At 37.6% G+C, this 14,603-nt stretch overlaps 2 protein-coding genes across 11 annotated transcripts in view; one reads left to right on the top strand and one right to left on the bottom strand.

Annotated features, from left to right (window-relative positions):
• Positions 1 to 14,603, top strand: part of unc79 (UNC-79 domain-containing protein) — a 216,646-nt gene that overhangs the window by 99,811 nt on the left and 102,232 nt on the right. The window lies entirely within an intron of this gene.
• On the bottom strand, positions 12,030 to 14,367 carry LOC138702032 (heat shock protein 68-like). The gene has a single exon (XM_069829528.1). The coding sequence runs from the start codon at positions 14,237 to 14,239 to the stop codon at positions 12,293 to 12,295; it is 1,947 nt and encodes a 648-aa protein (XP_069685629.1). The 5' UTR covers positions 14,240 to 14,367; the 3' UTR covers positions 12,030 to 12,292.

The following is a 14,603-nucleotide window of genomic DNA, read 5'->3' as shown; positions in this document are numbered from 1 at the left end:
TTGTCGCTTGTTTGTAATGAACTGGCGTCTGCTGCCTCCCCGCGGTCTTATATAGGGAGGGAGCGCTTGCGTCATCAGCTTCGAGAGTTCGCGTGAACCTGCTAGTAACTTCGACGTCATACCAGTACGAACAGGAACATTCGAGAAGGATGGAGAGCTTTCTGTTATTGGTAGGGACCAAGAGGTGTGTTGGCGAGCAAGTTTATGATTGGTTGTATGAAGTGACGTAAGATAGTGACGTATTGATTAAAGGCAGCGTGCCAGATACGTGAGAACAGCTGAATGTTATTCCTAACGTAACATAATGTTTATTTCGTTCGCTGTTGAACATCATATGACAATGAGACTTCGGCTAAGATTTCCAAGAATTGTCCCATCGTATTTCTGTGAAGCAGTGTATAATTGTGAAATTTATTAAATGCTTAATTCATTTACATTTTATGTCCAGAATCTCTCTTTTTTATTGTGAAGCTACGTAATGTGAATTTTATTTTACTTACAAGTTTCCAAGAGCGAAGTGTTAACTGACCTATAAGTCTGTGCTTTTTACTGGGAGCTGTAATTTATATAGTGAATGTTATTGTTTAAAAAAACGTAAAATTAGCTTACGTTACAACGTGAAATAACCGACAATAAGTCATTTTTTACGTAAAGACTAATATTGTGAGGGATATATACCGGTATTTTAGAAATTAAGAGATTGTTAATTCCACAACGCTTAACATAGTACATTGGCAACGTGATTATACAGATAGAACTTCGCAGTAACACAATTTCGTACATGAGCAACATTATTTTGAGAGACATAAGCTTATATTTTGGAATTAATATAGTGTTATTTTCAGTCGGCTTACGTACATTCACATACGATATTAGCAACATGACAAAAGTATCATTGAATTGCTCTTTGATAAGTGTAATTTTTTTTTTTTTTTCCACTACTTTGTATAAAATGTAGTTGAAATGTCAAAAAACACGCAGCTTTTAAATAAGTCTGTTATTTTGAGCGACTGTCCGAGTCTCATTTTAATATGGCCATTACAGAAAAATGCTAGTCGCACTGAAACTGCAATATTCTCTTTTATTTATTTATTTATTTATTTATTTATTTACTTATTCATTCATTCATTCATTCATTTATTTATTCGTTCGTTTGTTCATTCGTTCATTTAGTTATTTAGTTATCTATCTATCTATCTATCTATCTATCTATCTATCTATCTATCTATCTATCTATCTATCTATCTATCTATCTATCTATCTATCTATCTATCTATCTATCTATCTATCTATCTATCTATCTATCTATCTATCTATCTATCTATCTATCTATCTATCTATTTATTTAATCTCTCGTTACTTATCAGTCTGTTCCCTTATTCATTACATATATGCATTTATTGATCCATTTTTATAGCGAGTGCGGGCCTTACATATTAAGTGGAAGCACGCGATTGTTCGAGAAACTTCGACGTCGCTAAAACACGATCGCATTCTTGAAGTGTTGCGATGAGAACAGGAAGAGAGTTCGTTACAGAGCGTTGTGATTGGCTGTGTACGATAATAGTTCTTACTGGTAGCGTTCTGATTTCACCTTTCAGGGGACTTTGGTTCATTTCCGCGAGAGATGTAGAGATTGTTTCCCCTCGCGTAGGAATTTTGCCTCACTAGTTGCTGTCAAGTCAGACGTGTGGTGGTTTTGAGGTAAATATCACCATATGCCCATAGAAATCGGTTTTAATTGTGATATAAAAATGATTGTTAATAAAGAAAGAATGAAGGACTGAGGAAAATATTAATGGTGCGCAGGGGCGATTTCTCAGGGCATGTTATGCTTGCTGCGCAAGCCCAATATGTTCGTAAAATGTGTATTTCTCAAAATGGGATTACGTACATTAAAATTTATTGTGATTTTTTTAATATTGTGTAGGCGTAATATCACCCGCAGGTTTCACACCACAACGCTTGCTCGTTTCTTGTAGCTACAGGAAAGACGTAGAAACAGCGAGAATATGATGCGCGCGCAAGTGCCTTCCTCCTTAGTCCTTCCTAGGCGCACACAGTGTTGCCAATTCAGCGGTTTTCCCGCTAAATCTAGCTTTTTTGGATAACCGTCTCGCGGATAAATTTATATTATCCCGCTTAGCGGGAATACTAGCGGTTTTTAATCTTTAAAGTTTCTGAAATTAAATTCATATTAGCATTATAAGCGGCTTTCATAATTACATTTAATTCGTTCAGTGTGTGTTTTGTGAAATAATGGATGTGTTAATGTAGTGATAATTCCATATTATATATGTTACCGTTAAAATCCGAAACCCGTCAAAACCAGTTTCAGCTAGTAAAAACTAGTTTAAGCAAATAAACATAGATAGAAAATGAGTTTTTTTTATGATCTAGAATCAATGTCAGGTTAGGTTTGGTTTGTTTAGGTTTTTGTTTGGTAAAAGCCTAACCTGTCATTGATTCTAGATCTTACGAAAATTTGCTTTCTATCTATCTGTGTTTTGAAACTAGTTTTTACTAGTTGAAACTAGTTTTGTCGGATTTTGGGTTTTAACGGTAACATAATATATCGTGCAATAAGAATTTAAATATGTTGTGTCTGTGATAAAAGTGTTCAAAATTGCTTTACAGCGCCACATTGGCAATGATAATAGTGTGCAATATTCATTACATTGGCGGGTGGATGCTCTATCTTGACCATTATTATTATTATTATTATTATTATTATTATTATTATTATTATTATTGAATATTAAGTATACATTAAAATCTAGAGATATTTATTAGAAAATAGCTTGTTTTCGAAAGCCATCTAGCGGGAGTATACGAACAACTGTTGGCAACACTGGGCGCACATGCTTCTGTTATTTGTTGTATGAAGCTCTGGTCCGAGAGCTGCACCAACGACTATTTAACGTTACACAGACCAGTATTGACAGCGGGAATGTGCTGTGATTTGCGAGTGCAATGTAATTGTATGAGCGTTATGCATATGTTAGCTGCTGCAAGTATTATTAATTCTTAAACGTTAATTTGAAGTATTGAAATGAGTTCGGAATTGTGTGTTATTGAAACCTTATTATTAAATCCATTTCCTCGAAGGACTATTCAAGAGAAGACAGACATTATAGAGAATGTGTGCGCTCGTTCAGTGCAGCTCAGTACAACAATAAGCATTGGTCGGCAAAGGTCGAGAAAAACTGAATAAATTGTCTTGTTGGCCATGTTTGTTATATCATATCGAACTTCTACATCTCATAAGCGAATATGATCCATGACTCGTAATGATTTCATAATTATAAAATAAATAGTTTATGTGGGTCTGATTATTTTTATTAATTATGAATTATTATATCCTCCCATCTTCCTCTATGAATAAAAGAGCAAGCCTAACTTTCGTGACTAGCATTCGCCCCTGATGCTGCGTACTCTTTATTGTGTATAATTTTCACAGTATAAGCATATTTCATGTATACTAGTCGGGAGACAAACACGCTACCACAGAGTTAACTAGGCGGACCCAGAAAAAATATATTATAATGGTCAGTGGATGGATAGGAAAATTGTTCCGATTCGTATAACAAAGTTGAAAAAAGGATCTCAGGAGCGTTCGTGCTCGCGAGCACATTTTTACTCGCATAACGAGAGCAAAATATAATTAAAAGAGCATCAGATTGAGAACGTCTGATGAAAAAAGGAATTGAAATGCCGCATAAAGTTTAGGCCTATATGAGAAGGTTCTGTATATGTCACATTTTTTTGTGACTCATTTTTTTCACTTTGGTCACGTGTTGGACATATAGCGAGTCGTAATGATTCAGACACTTGCGTAAGAAATGCGCAAGCTTGGTCTCACATTGGATCCTGAGATCGAAATGAAGCTTTAAAAATAGAAGAAACGACGACGCTTCAGTTACGTCACTACAAAATGTATTGTTAAATACTAACACATTTCAAGGTGATTTATTTAGGTATGCAAAATCACCATTTTCCTTGTCCTCGGTGGTGTAACGGATACACGCTGGTTGCTGTTTTTGTGGTTCTCGGGTTCAGATCCTGCTGAGGGCGATGAATAATGAAATATAAATCACTCGCATGACTTTCTGCGTGAGGAAAATAAATCTGGGCGGCTTGTTTGGACGTAAGAGAACCTTGTCCTTGATAAGGTCCCCGTGTAAAATTCTTACGTCATTCACACACGTTGGATTTCTATGCTGTATAACTGAGGTATTTGGTTGAGTGTTAGTGTTAGACAAGATCCTATGGCCTTCACTCTACCATTATAATGAAACTAGCCGTACCCGTGCGCTCCGCTGCACCTGTCAGAAATAAATATAAAGTAATTACATAATTAAAATAGGAGGTTTGATCCAGGGAACATTCATGTTTGATAGAAGGATAAATCGTTTAATATATTACTTAATTTAAATTGTATTTAAATAAATAAAATGCGGTCATTTTAGTCCAGAGAGCACTCAGAAGTTACTGTAATAACATTATAGCATTATGTCCATCTAGAGAAACTACACTTTCCAATGGTGAAATAATAATTAATTATACAAATCGCTTAAGTTAGCTTTCGATATTACTTCATACAAACACAGAAACATTCTCTGTAAGCTATGTTTCATAGCTTGCGATTTTTGTTGTGCAAGGCCTCTTATAGACGAAGTCATTCGTTTTCATTTCATTACACCGCCTTAGATGGGATTGTATTTTAATTTTAAAACTCATTTATCTCATTAAATATCAGCCCTATCAAAATTTTCCGAGGAATAAAACTTACCGGAAATCATTTCTAAAGAAACGTTTGTTATGTAACATATTTCACAAAAATCAATAATAAGCGAGATATTTCGATTTGTTTAATTCAGGCCCCCTTATAACCCCCCCCCCTTTAAATAACGTAGGCCTATTTTGAATGTCATATAGCCTAAAATCTAAGTTACAGCGAACTTAATTTATATTCCAATTTTCATATAAATAGGTTCAGCCATTAACGCGTGAAAAGGTAACAAACATCCACACAGACAGACAGACAGACATACAAACAAAAATTTCAAAAAAGCGATTTTCAGTTTCAGGGTGGTTAATTATATATGTTAGGACCAATTATTTTTGGAAAATCGAAAATTACCAGAAAATTTCGGCTACAGATTTATTATTGGTATAGATAACAAACATCCAGACAGACAGACAGACATACAAACAAACAAAAATTTCAAAAAAGCGATTTTCGGTTTCAGGGTGGTTAATTATATATGTTAGGACCAATTATTTTTGGAAAATCGAAAATTACCAGAAAAATTTCGGCTACAGATTTATTATTAGTATAGATAACAAACATCCAGACAGACAGACAGACATACAAACAAAAATTTCAAAAAAGCGATTTTCGGTTTCAGGGTGGTTAATTATATATGTTAGGACCAATTATTTTTGGAAAATCGAAAATTACCAGAAAAATTTCGGCTACAGATTTATTATTAGTATAGATAACAAACATCCAGACAGACAGACATAGAAACAAAAATTTCAAAAAAGCGATTTTCGGTTTCAGGGTAGTTAATTATATATGTTAGGACCAATTATTTTTGGAAAATCGAAAATTACCAGAAAAATTTTGGCTACAGATTTATTATTAGTATAGATAACAAACATCCAGACAGACAGACAGACAGACATACAAACAAAAATTTCAAAAAAGCGATTTTCGGTTTCAGGGTGGTTAATTATATATGTTAGGACCAATTATTTTTGGAAAATCGAAAATTACCAGAACAATTTCGGCTACAGAGTTATTATTAGTATAGATAACAAACATCCAGACAGACTGACAGACAGACAGACATACATACAAACAAAAGTTTCAAAAAAGCGATTTTCGGTATCAGGGTGGTTAATTATATATGTTAGGACCAATTATTTTTGGAAAATCGAAAATTACCAGAAAAATTTTGGCTACAGATTTATTATTAGTATAGATAACAAACATCCAGACAGACTGAACAGACAGACAGACATACTAACAAACATTTCAAAAAAGCGATTTTCGGTTTCAGGGTGGTTAATCATATATGTTAGTACCAATTGTTTTTGGAAAATCGAAAATTAACAGAAAAATTTCGGCTACAGATTTATTATTAGTATAGATAGATAGATAGATATAGATAAAACCAGTGCTTTTCTTATGGAGAAAAAAAGTTGTGAAACTCTGTGTAGAATGTTTCAGAGTGGACGGGCAGTTGATTGCTGTCCAGTGCACGACAATTTAGTCATTTCTAAACCCCATTTCGTTCAACTAAGACTTTAAAGGGCTATGCAGAATTCAGAGAAACATTACGTTAAAATATATTCACATTATTTTTCGGTTCCATGATTAAAATTGCAACAAAATGGTGCCGCGTTCCGCCAGAATAAAGAATCTCTGATTATAACCATTATTATTGCATTAGAATTTAAATAAAATACCGTATCCCTCATAACTTTTTTTTTAGAATTCAAGATAATATTACTTATGCATATTTTTATTATTTTCACTTTTATTTAGCCTACATATGTGTACTTCTTTGTTCATTAATTTAAGTAGGCCCATTTTATATTCATTGATTTGTTCAGTTATTCTTTTGTTTGTTCGCTTATCTATTTATCACCGAATTCTCAATCTCTGACATGTTTCTCTCAGCGTGGGTCTTGATACAGCGTCTTGGTTCAACGTTGGCACGCTGGTCTTCTACTCGGGCAGCCCAGGTTCCTATCCTCGGTCTGATAGTGATTCAATTTGTGGTGGACAGAGCAGAGGGGAAGAGTAACTTACGGTTATGTGTGATTTGATAACCGTTATAATCTATTAATTTATAGCATTATGACATTTTAATCGATGTTTATGTAGTTTTCTTCTTCATTTTCTCTTCTGACGCATACAGTGGCATACTCCTCAATAAATGCTAGGTATAATAAATTATATCTCTAAGAAATTCAGCGTGCCGATGGTATTACCTTCGCAAAAGAAAATTAGATCTCTTTGCTCTTTCCTTACTTTTCTTCTGATATTTTCTTTCAACGTTATTAATATTAGTCAATTGGTACTGAAGACCCATACAACGCACAAGACTTTACCCTACTTATTTCCTGTTATTACACATCATCATTATCATCCTATCAAGTACTAGTCTCAAAAAAAACTGTTACGGCCTGAAAAAAAACGATTTTCTTGCCATCTTTTCATACATCGACCAAGTGACCGTTTCCCATTTGGACGATACTTCATTATTGCCTTAGGGATCCTGGTTGAAACCATTCTTGAGACGTGTTCCTTCCAGTTTAACTGATATGTGGAGATATAGTCCAGCATCGATGACACATTAAGTTCTTGAAGGATATCTTCATTTTTCTTTCGATCCCATTTACTGTAGCCAGCTGTTCGGCGCATTAATATCATCTCGGAAGCTGTTAGTATGCTTTCATCTTTTGTCTTTACAGTCCACGCTTCACTCCCTTAACATAAGACTGGTTGAGCTTTATTTGATAAAGACGAGTACGAGTTGATTTTTGTACTAATGAAGGCTTTAAAACTACTACACATGAAGAATGAAATGGAGGGTAAGGTAGAGTGTGTTGCTACAATAAAAGAAGGAAACGGGTGTATCCCGAATAGGATTCTCTGTTTCTCACAAAAGCATTGCTTGAAATGAACGTAGAATTTTTCCCAATTTGTGCAGAATCTCTGATCAGAACGAAGGTATTAATAAAATATAGTAAATGGAAGTTCGGCATGACACTGTACAAATGATCGTATGTATTTTGCGTGAACAGGCTCCTGGAAAACTCCGCGATTACGAAAATATTGGTGCTATGCAGGGGAAAATGTAACGAAGGTTTTTACTCCCACAGGGAAGAATTAAGACTGTATTTTTGTACATGTTATTTTACTAACAATAAACAACAGTAAACATGATTTCTCATTATAGAAAACATTTTGCGCGTTTCGAATCAGTTTCATTGAATTGATGAATATTGGTATATAATATTACTATACGTCTGAACATTGTTTACTTAATTAAATAGCTAAAACAACAAGAAACTGACAAGCACCACAGATCTACAAAATGAAGCTAGCGTAAAACTTATTACTGCAATATGTTAAATAATGAAATATCATTACAAATAATTTATCAGCATATCAATAACAACCTCATAAAATTACTTACAAAAACACTCCCAAAAATAATATACACTTATGAAAAATAAATAAATAAATAAATAAAAAATTATTGGATTAACAATATTTTCACCGTTACAATTACACTAAATATAAACATTTATATAGAGATAAAAAAAATTTTACAGGAGAAAAAGTTCGTCCAAAGGGCTGGACTCTGGAAGAGTACCCAAAACTCTCATTGCATTTCCGCGTTGAATTGCAATACTTAAGCGTTGACGCAAATAAGCAGTGCAACGGCGATCACCAGTAGTGGAGATCAAAATTTGGCCGATTTGAGATACCAAAACTTTAGCGTCATGACTCCAAGGACCGAAGGTCTCCACAGCAAAGGGGACAAAGATATAATTGTCTAAAAGATGAGCATATTTATTGACTTTCTTTTTCACGGCTAATTCAGCAGCAGATGCTGCGTGTCTGGAGGTATTCGGCAAGTGAGATGGAGCTAGAGTGTCAACGCAAGTGGAGGGCCAAATTAAAGATTTTCCTCTAGACCATGGAATTAAGGTAAGACCATCGGGTCGTTTACCATCTGCGCGACTAATACCTGGTGGTTTCATTCCTTCATCATGTTACGAATTATACATAATTGTTATTCGAATAGTAAGCTAAAATATATATATATATATATATATTCAAGTGAAAAAGTCACTTTTCGTTCCTTGGCTTACACACAAGAAGTATACTCCCAAAATTAAGATATTGTACTTAATTGTTAATAGGCTATATATTAATTTTTTCACGCAATTACATAAAACAGCTGGACGCGTCGTAGCGTCGTGGTCTAAGGCGTCATACTTTTGACTAGCGGTGTGGAATGAGCGCTACTTCGATTCTCATGGTGAAATAAATTTTGTCATGAAATTTCGCTCAATGTATTTAACTAGTGCCTAACCAGCATCATGATAAATTTGAGTAGCTAAAATGAGTAGCGAAATCCGGTTTCTCAAGCTAATAATAACGATAATTATCATTATTATTATTATTATTATTATTACTGCTACTACTACTACTACTACTACTACTACTACTACTACTATTACTACTACTACTAATTAATTTATTGGTCTAACCCAATATTTTGGGTTTGTCATGCGACACAGAATAGCTCACTATAAAATTTAAAATGAAAAATTATATAAACAGGTTTTAAACAAAAGAGATTAAGACATAAGAAAAAAATTGAACCTAGTATAATTTAAATTGAGTGTACACCATAAAGATGCTGGCGAAATATCGCCACAGAAAATTTTATTATGTTGATGACGATGGCATCTTGAAGATCTGTCTTCAGCTTGTATTTTTCCCTCCACTTTACACAAGTTTTCGGAATGGCGCCTCTCGTTCCGAAGAAGGGACCGGTAACGGTGAGTTTTTCAATGTTGTATTTCGCTGATAGGTGCTGAATCGTGGACTCGTAGGTTTTCTTTTTCTCCTCATTCACTTCAGATGGTTGAGTGGCTGAGATTTCAAATCCGATCGTAGGATCAATTATTTCGGCTGTCTTGTTTATTCCTATTTATAGCTATGATATCGATCCTACGATTGCTCCCACCATCAGCAATACAATGAACTTTCTCGTGAACGTCTAGATTTTTGGATCGAAGTGCATACGCGATCATAGAACGTTTGATGTTGTGACGTTTTATTCTGAGTACATCTCCCTGTGGGCAACTCCCAAGCACATGTGGTAAAGTTTCATACTTACTGCAGTGCCTACAGTGCCTGTAGAGCGACGAGGGAGAGAACGTACTTGTGCAACCATCGCAATCATTGTTATCATTTCTCTCCACTCAGAACTTGATAATCCTCCATGCTTGATGATCCACAAGTTGGCTAATTTTAACTAATACTAGCACTAACATCTATATAGGCCTATAGCCTGGCGATAAAGTATTTACATATTGTTTATTAAATTGTAGAATTGTATCAAAACAACTACCATAATGATTTTTGTTTCATGGTATGAAGGCATATGGAAGGCAAGGAAATGTATATCCATGCTTTGATTAACGATGAGCAGGGCCGGGAATTTATGGAGATCGCGAAAATCACGGCGTAATAGATATACAATAGAGTTTTACTAATCTTTACGAATTAAATTATTCTTATTAATGATATGGATATAAAACAATCGCGACAAATCGTGAAATAGAGTTTTAATAGCGGAATATGAACACATTCGCGAATTATTACTATTGCATCGTTTTACGATATAGCTAATTTCGTATTCCAAGTTTTTTTTTTTCAGATTTTTTTTTCACTTGAATTTGTTATATATCCAAGTAGGCTACATTACATGGTATTCCAGGTGTTTTGATTACATTAGTGAACTCATTTCACTAATATATTGAAAGTGTTAATTTGAAGGCTGCAAGTATTTCTAGTTTTTAATGAATGTCTGTTAAATATAGTCTCAATCCAACAAATTGGCCATACTGCAACTTTACCAGAATCGAACGAACCTTTAATGTTCTTTTTTTATTTTTTTTTTATTTTAGTGGGTTATTATACGACGCTTTTATCAACATCTAGGTTATTTAGCGTCTGAATGAGATGAAGGTCATAATGCCGGTGAAATGAGTCCGGGGTCCAGCACCAAAAGTTACCCAACATTTGCTCGTATTGGGTTGAGGGAAAACCCCGGAAAAATCTTCAACCAGGTAACTTGCCCCGAACGGGAATGAAACCCGGGCCACCTAGTTTCGCGGCCAGACGCGCTAACCGTTACTCCACAGGTGTGGACCCTTTAATGTTGATTATTTGAAAAGTAATATTCATACCGAGTTAATACTCCAGTTTCAAAATAATTTGTATTTTCCGAAATTTCCATTAATCTCCGCCAAGAGTACAAATCAGTCTCCAACGACACCAATATTAAAAAAATTGATAAAATTAATCTCCATAAATACCTTCCCGTGACAATGAGACTGAAAGTATATTAGTGATGGACATATAAAACTTCACGTTGCAAGAAAAGATCTTCTGGCTAATGTTTATTCTACACAATTGCATTGCCTCTTTCACTGTCGGACCTGTGTGTATTATTCAGTGGTGTAAGACTGTAACGAGTGAATTATGTAAATGTATGAAAAAATCATGTGCGTATACCAGACTCTTACAGAAAAGCGAAAGTTATCGTATTGTTACATGTTACACGGGTTATATTACGAAATTCCCTTCAGTTACCTAACTGTAGTTCGTCAGGCCATATCTATCAAAAAAGCGAAACAGATTTTGTAAGTAGGTATTTATTGTATTTATTGATAACAGGTAATCTTTTTTTAGATTCGGGACAAATGTAACTCAATCTAGGACACACCATTAAAATCCAGAACAATCCAAGGAAATCCAGGACATATGGTTACCCAGATTATAATTACTGCCAGTTTTTGTAAACAATTTAATTAATCCCATAATGGAAAAGATTTAAGTACATCTTTATAATTGCGTATTGTCTTTTCATGTCGAATAAGGAGAACTATGAAAACATTTCAGATTGTTCATAGGAAAAGTTATAGGCCTATTGGGAGTATATTACATGTCTCTTCATATTTTCGTATAATGTGCTTACCTATTTCAAATTCATCACAATCTTGGCACAAACTGAATTAATCTCAGACTTAATACTTATATCACCAACACAGTAATAATTTTTTTTGTGAAGGCCTTAAATTAGTTTCTTTATTTTTAAACTAATTTCCATATACGTAAAACTTATCTGGAATTCAATGAAGGAATTAAGGAAATGAGGAAAAGGTTTACTCATTGAATCTTAAATACTATGAAATCAGACAGAAACTCATTTTGTAAGTGTACTTTATTTACAAAAATACCTAAAAACTATAAAATCACTAACATATATACCAATTACTCATGTGAACACAAACAAAAATAAAAATCAATAAATATTTACACTTCCATTTATACTCACTAATAGGAATATTATTCACAACCATTCAATAAACTCAATATATGGGTTATTATAATCAGTCTCAGGTCTCTAAAAAGAAGTCTGTAACAAATGCAATGTTCTCTGTTATAGTTGATATTGTCTATTCCGCTCTAAAACACTTCCTCGATTGTTGGGCCCTGACCAGAGCCCTGTGATGACGGTCCCTGGCCATAGCCCTGCGAGGCCCTCCCCTGCTGCCCACAGCCACTGTCAGCTGCTCCCTGGTGCATCTTGGTCATGACGGGACTGCATATCTTCTGCAGCTCCTGCAGCCTGTGTTCGATCTCGTCCTTCTCGGCCAGGGAGTTGCTGTCCAGCCACTGCAGAGCACTGTCACACTGCGATCTCACTGTTCTCTTGTCTTCCTCGCTAAGCTTGTTGCCCGCCTCGTCCACGGCCTGCTTCACGCTGAAGACGTAGTTCTCCAGTTGGTTCCTGGCCGCCACCTTCTGCCTCTGTTTCTCGTCTTCCTCTTTGTATCGCTCGGCCTCCGCTAACATCCTGTCGATGTCTTCCTTGGAGAGGCGACCCTTGTCATTACGGATCGTAATGTTCTTGGAGTTTCCGGTGCTGGCGTCCTTCGCCGTGACATTGACGATGCCGTTAGCGTCGAGGTTGAAGGTGACCTCGATCTGAGGCACTCCTCTGGGTGCGGGAGGAATTCCCGTGAGGTTGAATGTTCCGAGGAGGTTGTTGTCTCGGGTCATGGCCCTCTCGCCCTCGAAGACCTGGACAGTGACTGCAGGCTGATTGTCGGAGTAGGTGGTGAAGGTCTGGGTCTGCTTACACGGGATGCGGGCGTTACGCTCGATGATCTTAGTCATGACGCCGCCCGCCGTCTCGATTCCCAGGGACAAGGGCGTCACGTCCACGAGTAGCACGTCCTGGATCTGCGAGCTGGTGTCCCCGCTGAGGATGGCGGCCTGCACGGCAGCGCCATAAGCCACGGCCTCGTCCGGGTTGATGGACAAGTTGAGCTGCTTGCCACAGAAGAAGTTCTGCAGGAGGCTCTGGATCTTAGGAATTCGGGTGGACCCACCCACCAACACGATGTCGTGGATCGAACCCTTGTCCATCTTAGCGTCAGTCAGAGCCTTCTCCACGGGATGAAGAGTGGATCGGAAGAGGTCGGCACACAGCTCCTCGAATCGCGCCCTGGATACCTTGGAATAGAAGTCGATGCCGTCCATAAGCGCGTCCACTTCGATGGAGGCCTCGGTGCTGGATGACAAGGTACGCTTGGCTTTCTCGGCGGCCGTCCTCAGGCGTCGCAACGCCCTGGGATTTCCTCGGATGTCTTTCTTGAACTTCCTCTTGAACTCGTCTGCCAGGTGGTTTACCAGACGGTTGTCGAAGTCCTCTCCTCCGAGGTGGGTGTCACCCGCGGTGGCCTTCACCTCGAAGAGCGAGCCTTCGTCGATGGTGAGGATGGAGACGTCGAATGTCCCTCCTCCCAGATCGAAGATGAGCACGTTCCGCTCGCCCCTGAGGTTCTTGTCCAGGCCGTAGGCCAGGGCGGCAGCTGTGGGCTCGTTGATGATTCGGAGGACGTTGAGGCCCGCGATGGTTCCCGCGTCCTTGGTGGCCTGTCGCTGGGAGTCGTTGAAGTAGGCGGGCACTGTGATGACTGCGTCCCTCACTGTGTTGCCCAGGAAGGCCTCTGCAGTCTCCTTCATCTTGCTGAGTACCATGGAGCTGATCTCCTCGGGGGCGAATCTGCGAACCTCTCCCTTGTGTTCCACCTGGATCTTAGGTTTTCCGCAGTCGTTGACCACGGTGAAGGGCCAGTGCTTCATGTCGCTCTGGATCTTGTCGTCGTCGAAGCGTCTACCGATGAGACGCTTGGCGTCGAACACTGTGTTCTTGGGATTCATGGCCACCTGGTTCTTGGCAGCATCACCGATAAGGCGTTCGGTGTCGTTGAAGGCAACGTAACTGGGAGTGGTGCGATTTCCCTGGTCGTTGGCGATGATCTCCACTTTGTCATGCTGCCACACACCCACGCAGGAGTAGGTGGTGCCCAGGTCTATTCCAATAGCTGGTGTTTTCGGTGCCATTGTTATGTTATTAACTTCCGATAATAATAAATTCACTTGGTACAAAAGTCGCACGTATGCGTATAATCGTCTGCTTCCGCTGTGTTTGCACTAGTTTACTTGTCGCTTGTTTCTACTGAACTGCCGTCTGCTGCCTCTCCGCGGTCTTATATAGGGAGGGAGCGCTTGCGTCATCAGCTTCGAGAGTTCGCGTGAACCTGCTAGTAACTTCGACGTCATACCAGTACAAACGAGAACATTCGAGAAGGATGGAGAACTTTCTGTTAATGGTTGGACCAAGAGGTGTGTTGGCTAGCAAGTTTATGATTGGCTGTGTGAAGTGACGTAAGATAGTGACGTATTGATTAAAGGCAGCGTGCCAGCT

This window comes from Periplaneta americana, chromosome 6 (genome assembly GCF_040183065.1).
Source record: "Periplaneta americana isolate PAMFEO1 chromosome 6, P.americana_PAMFEO1_priV1, whole genome shotgun sequence".
Classification (NCBI taxonomy): domain Eukaryota; kingdom Metazoa; phylum Arthropoda; class Insecta; order Blattodea; family Blattidae; genus Periplaneta; species Periplaneta americana.
This window is presented reverse-complemented; position numbering and strand designations above follow the sequence as displayed.

Coding starts and splice junctions, on each gene's coding strand:
- LOC138702032 (XM_069829528.1), bottom strand. CDS start 14,239: ATGGCACCGAAAACACCAGCTATTGGAATAGACCTGGGCACCACCTAC.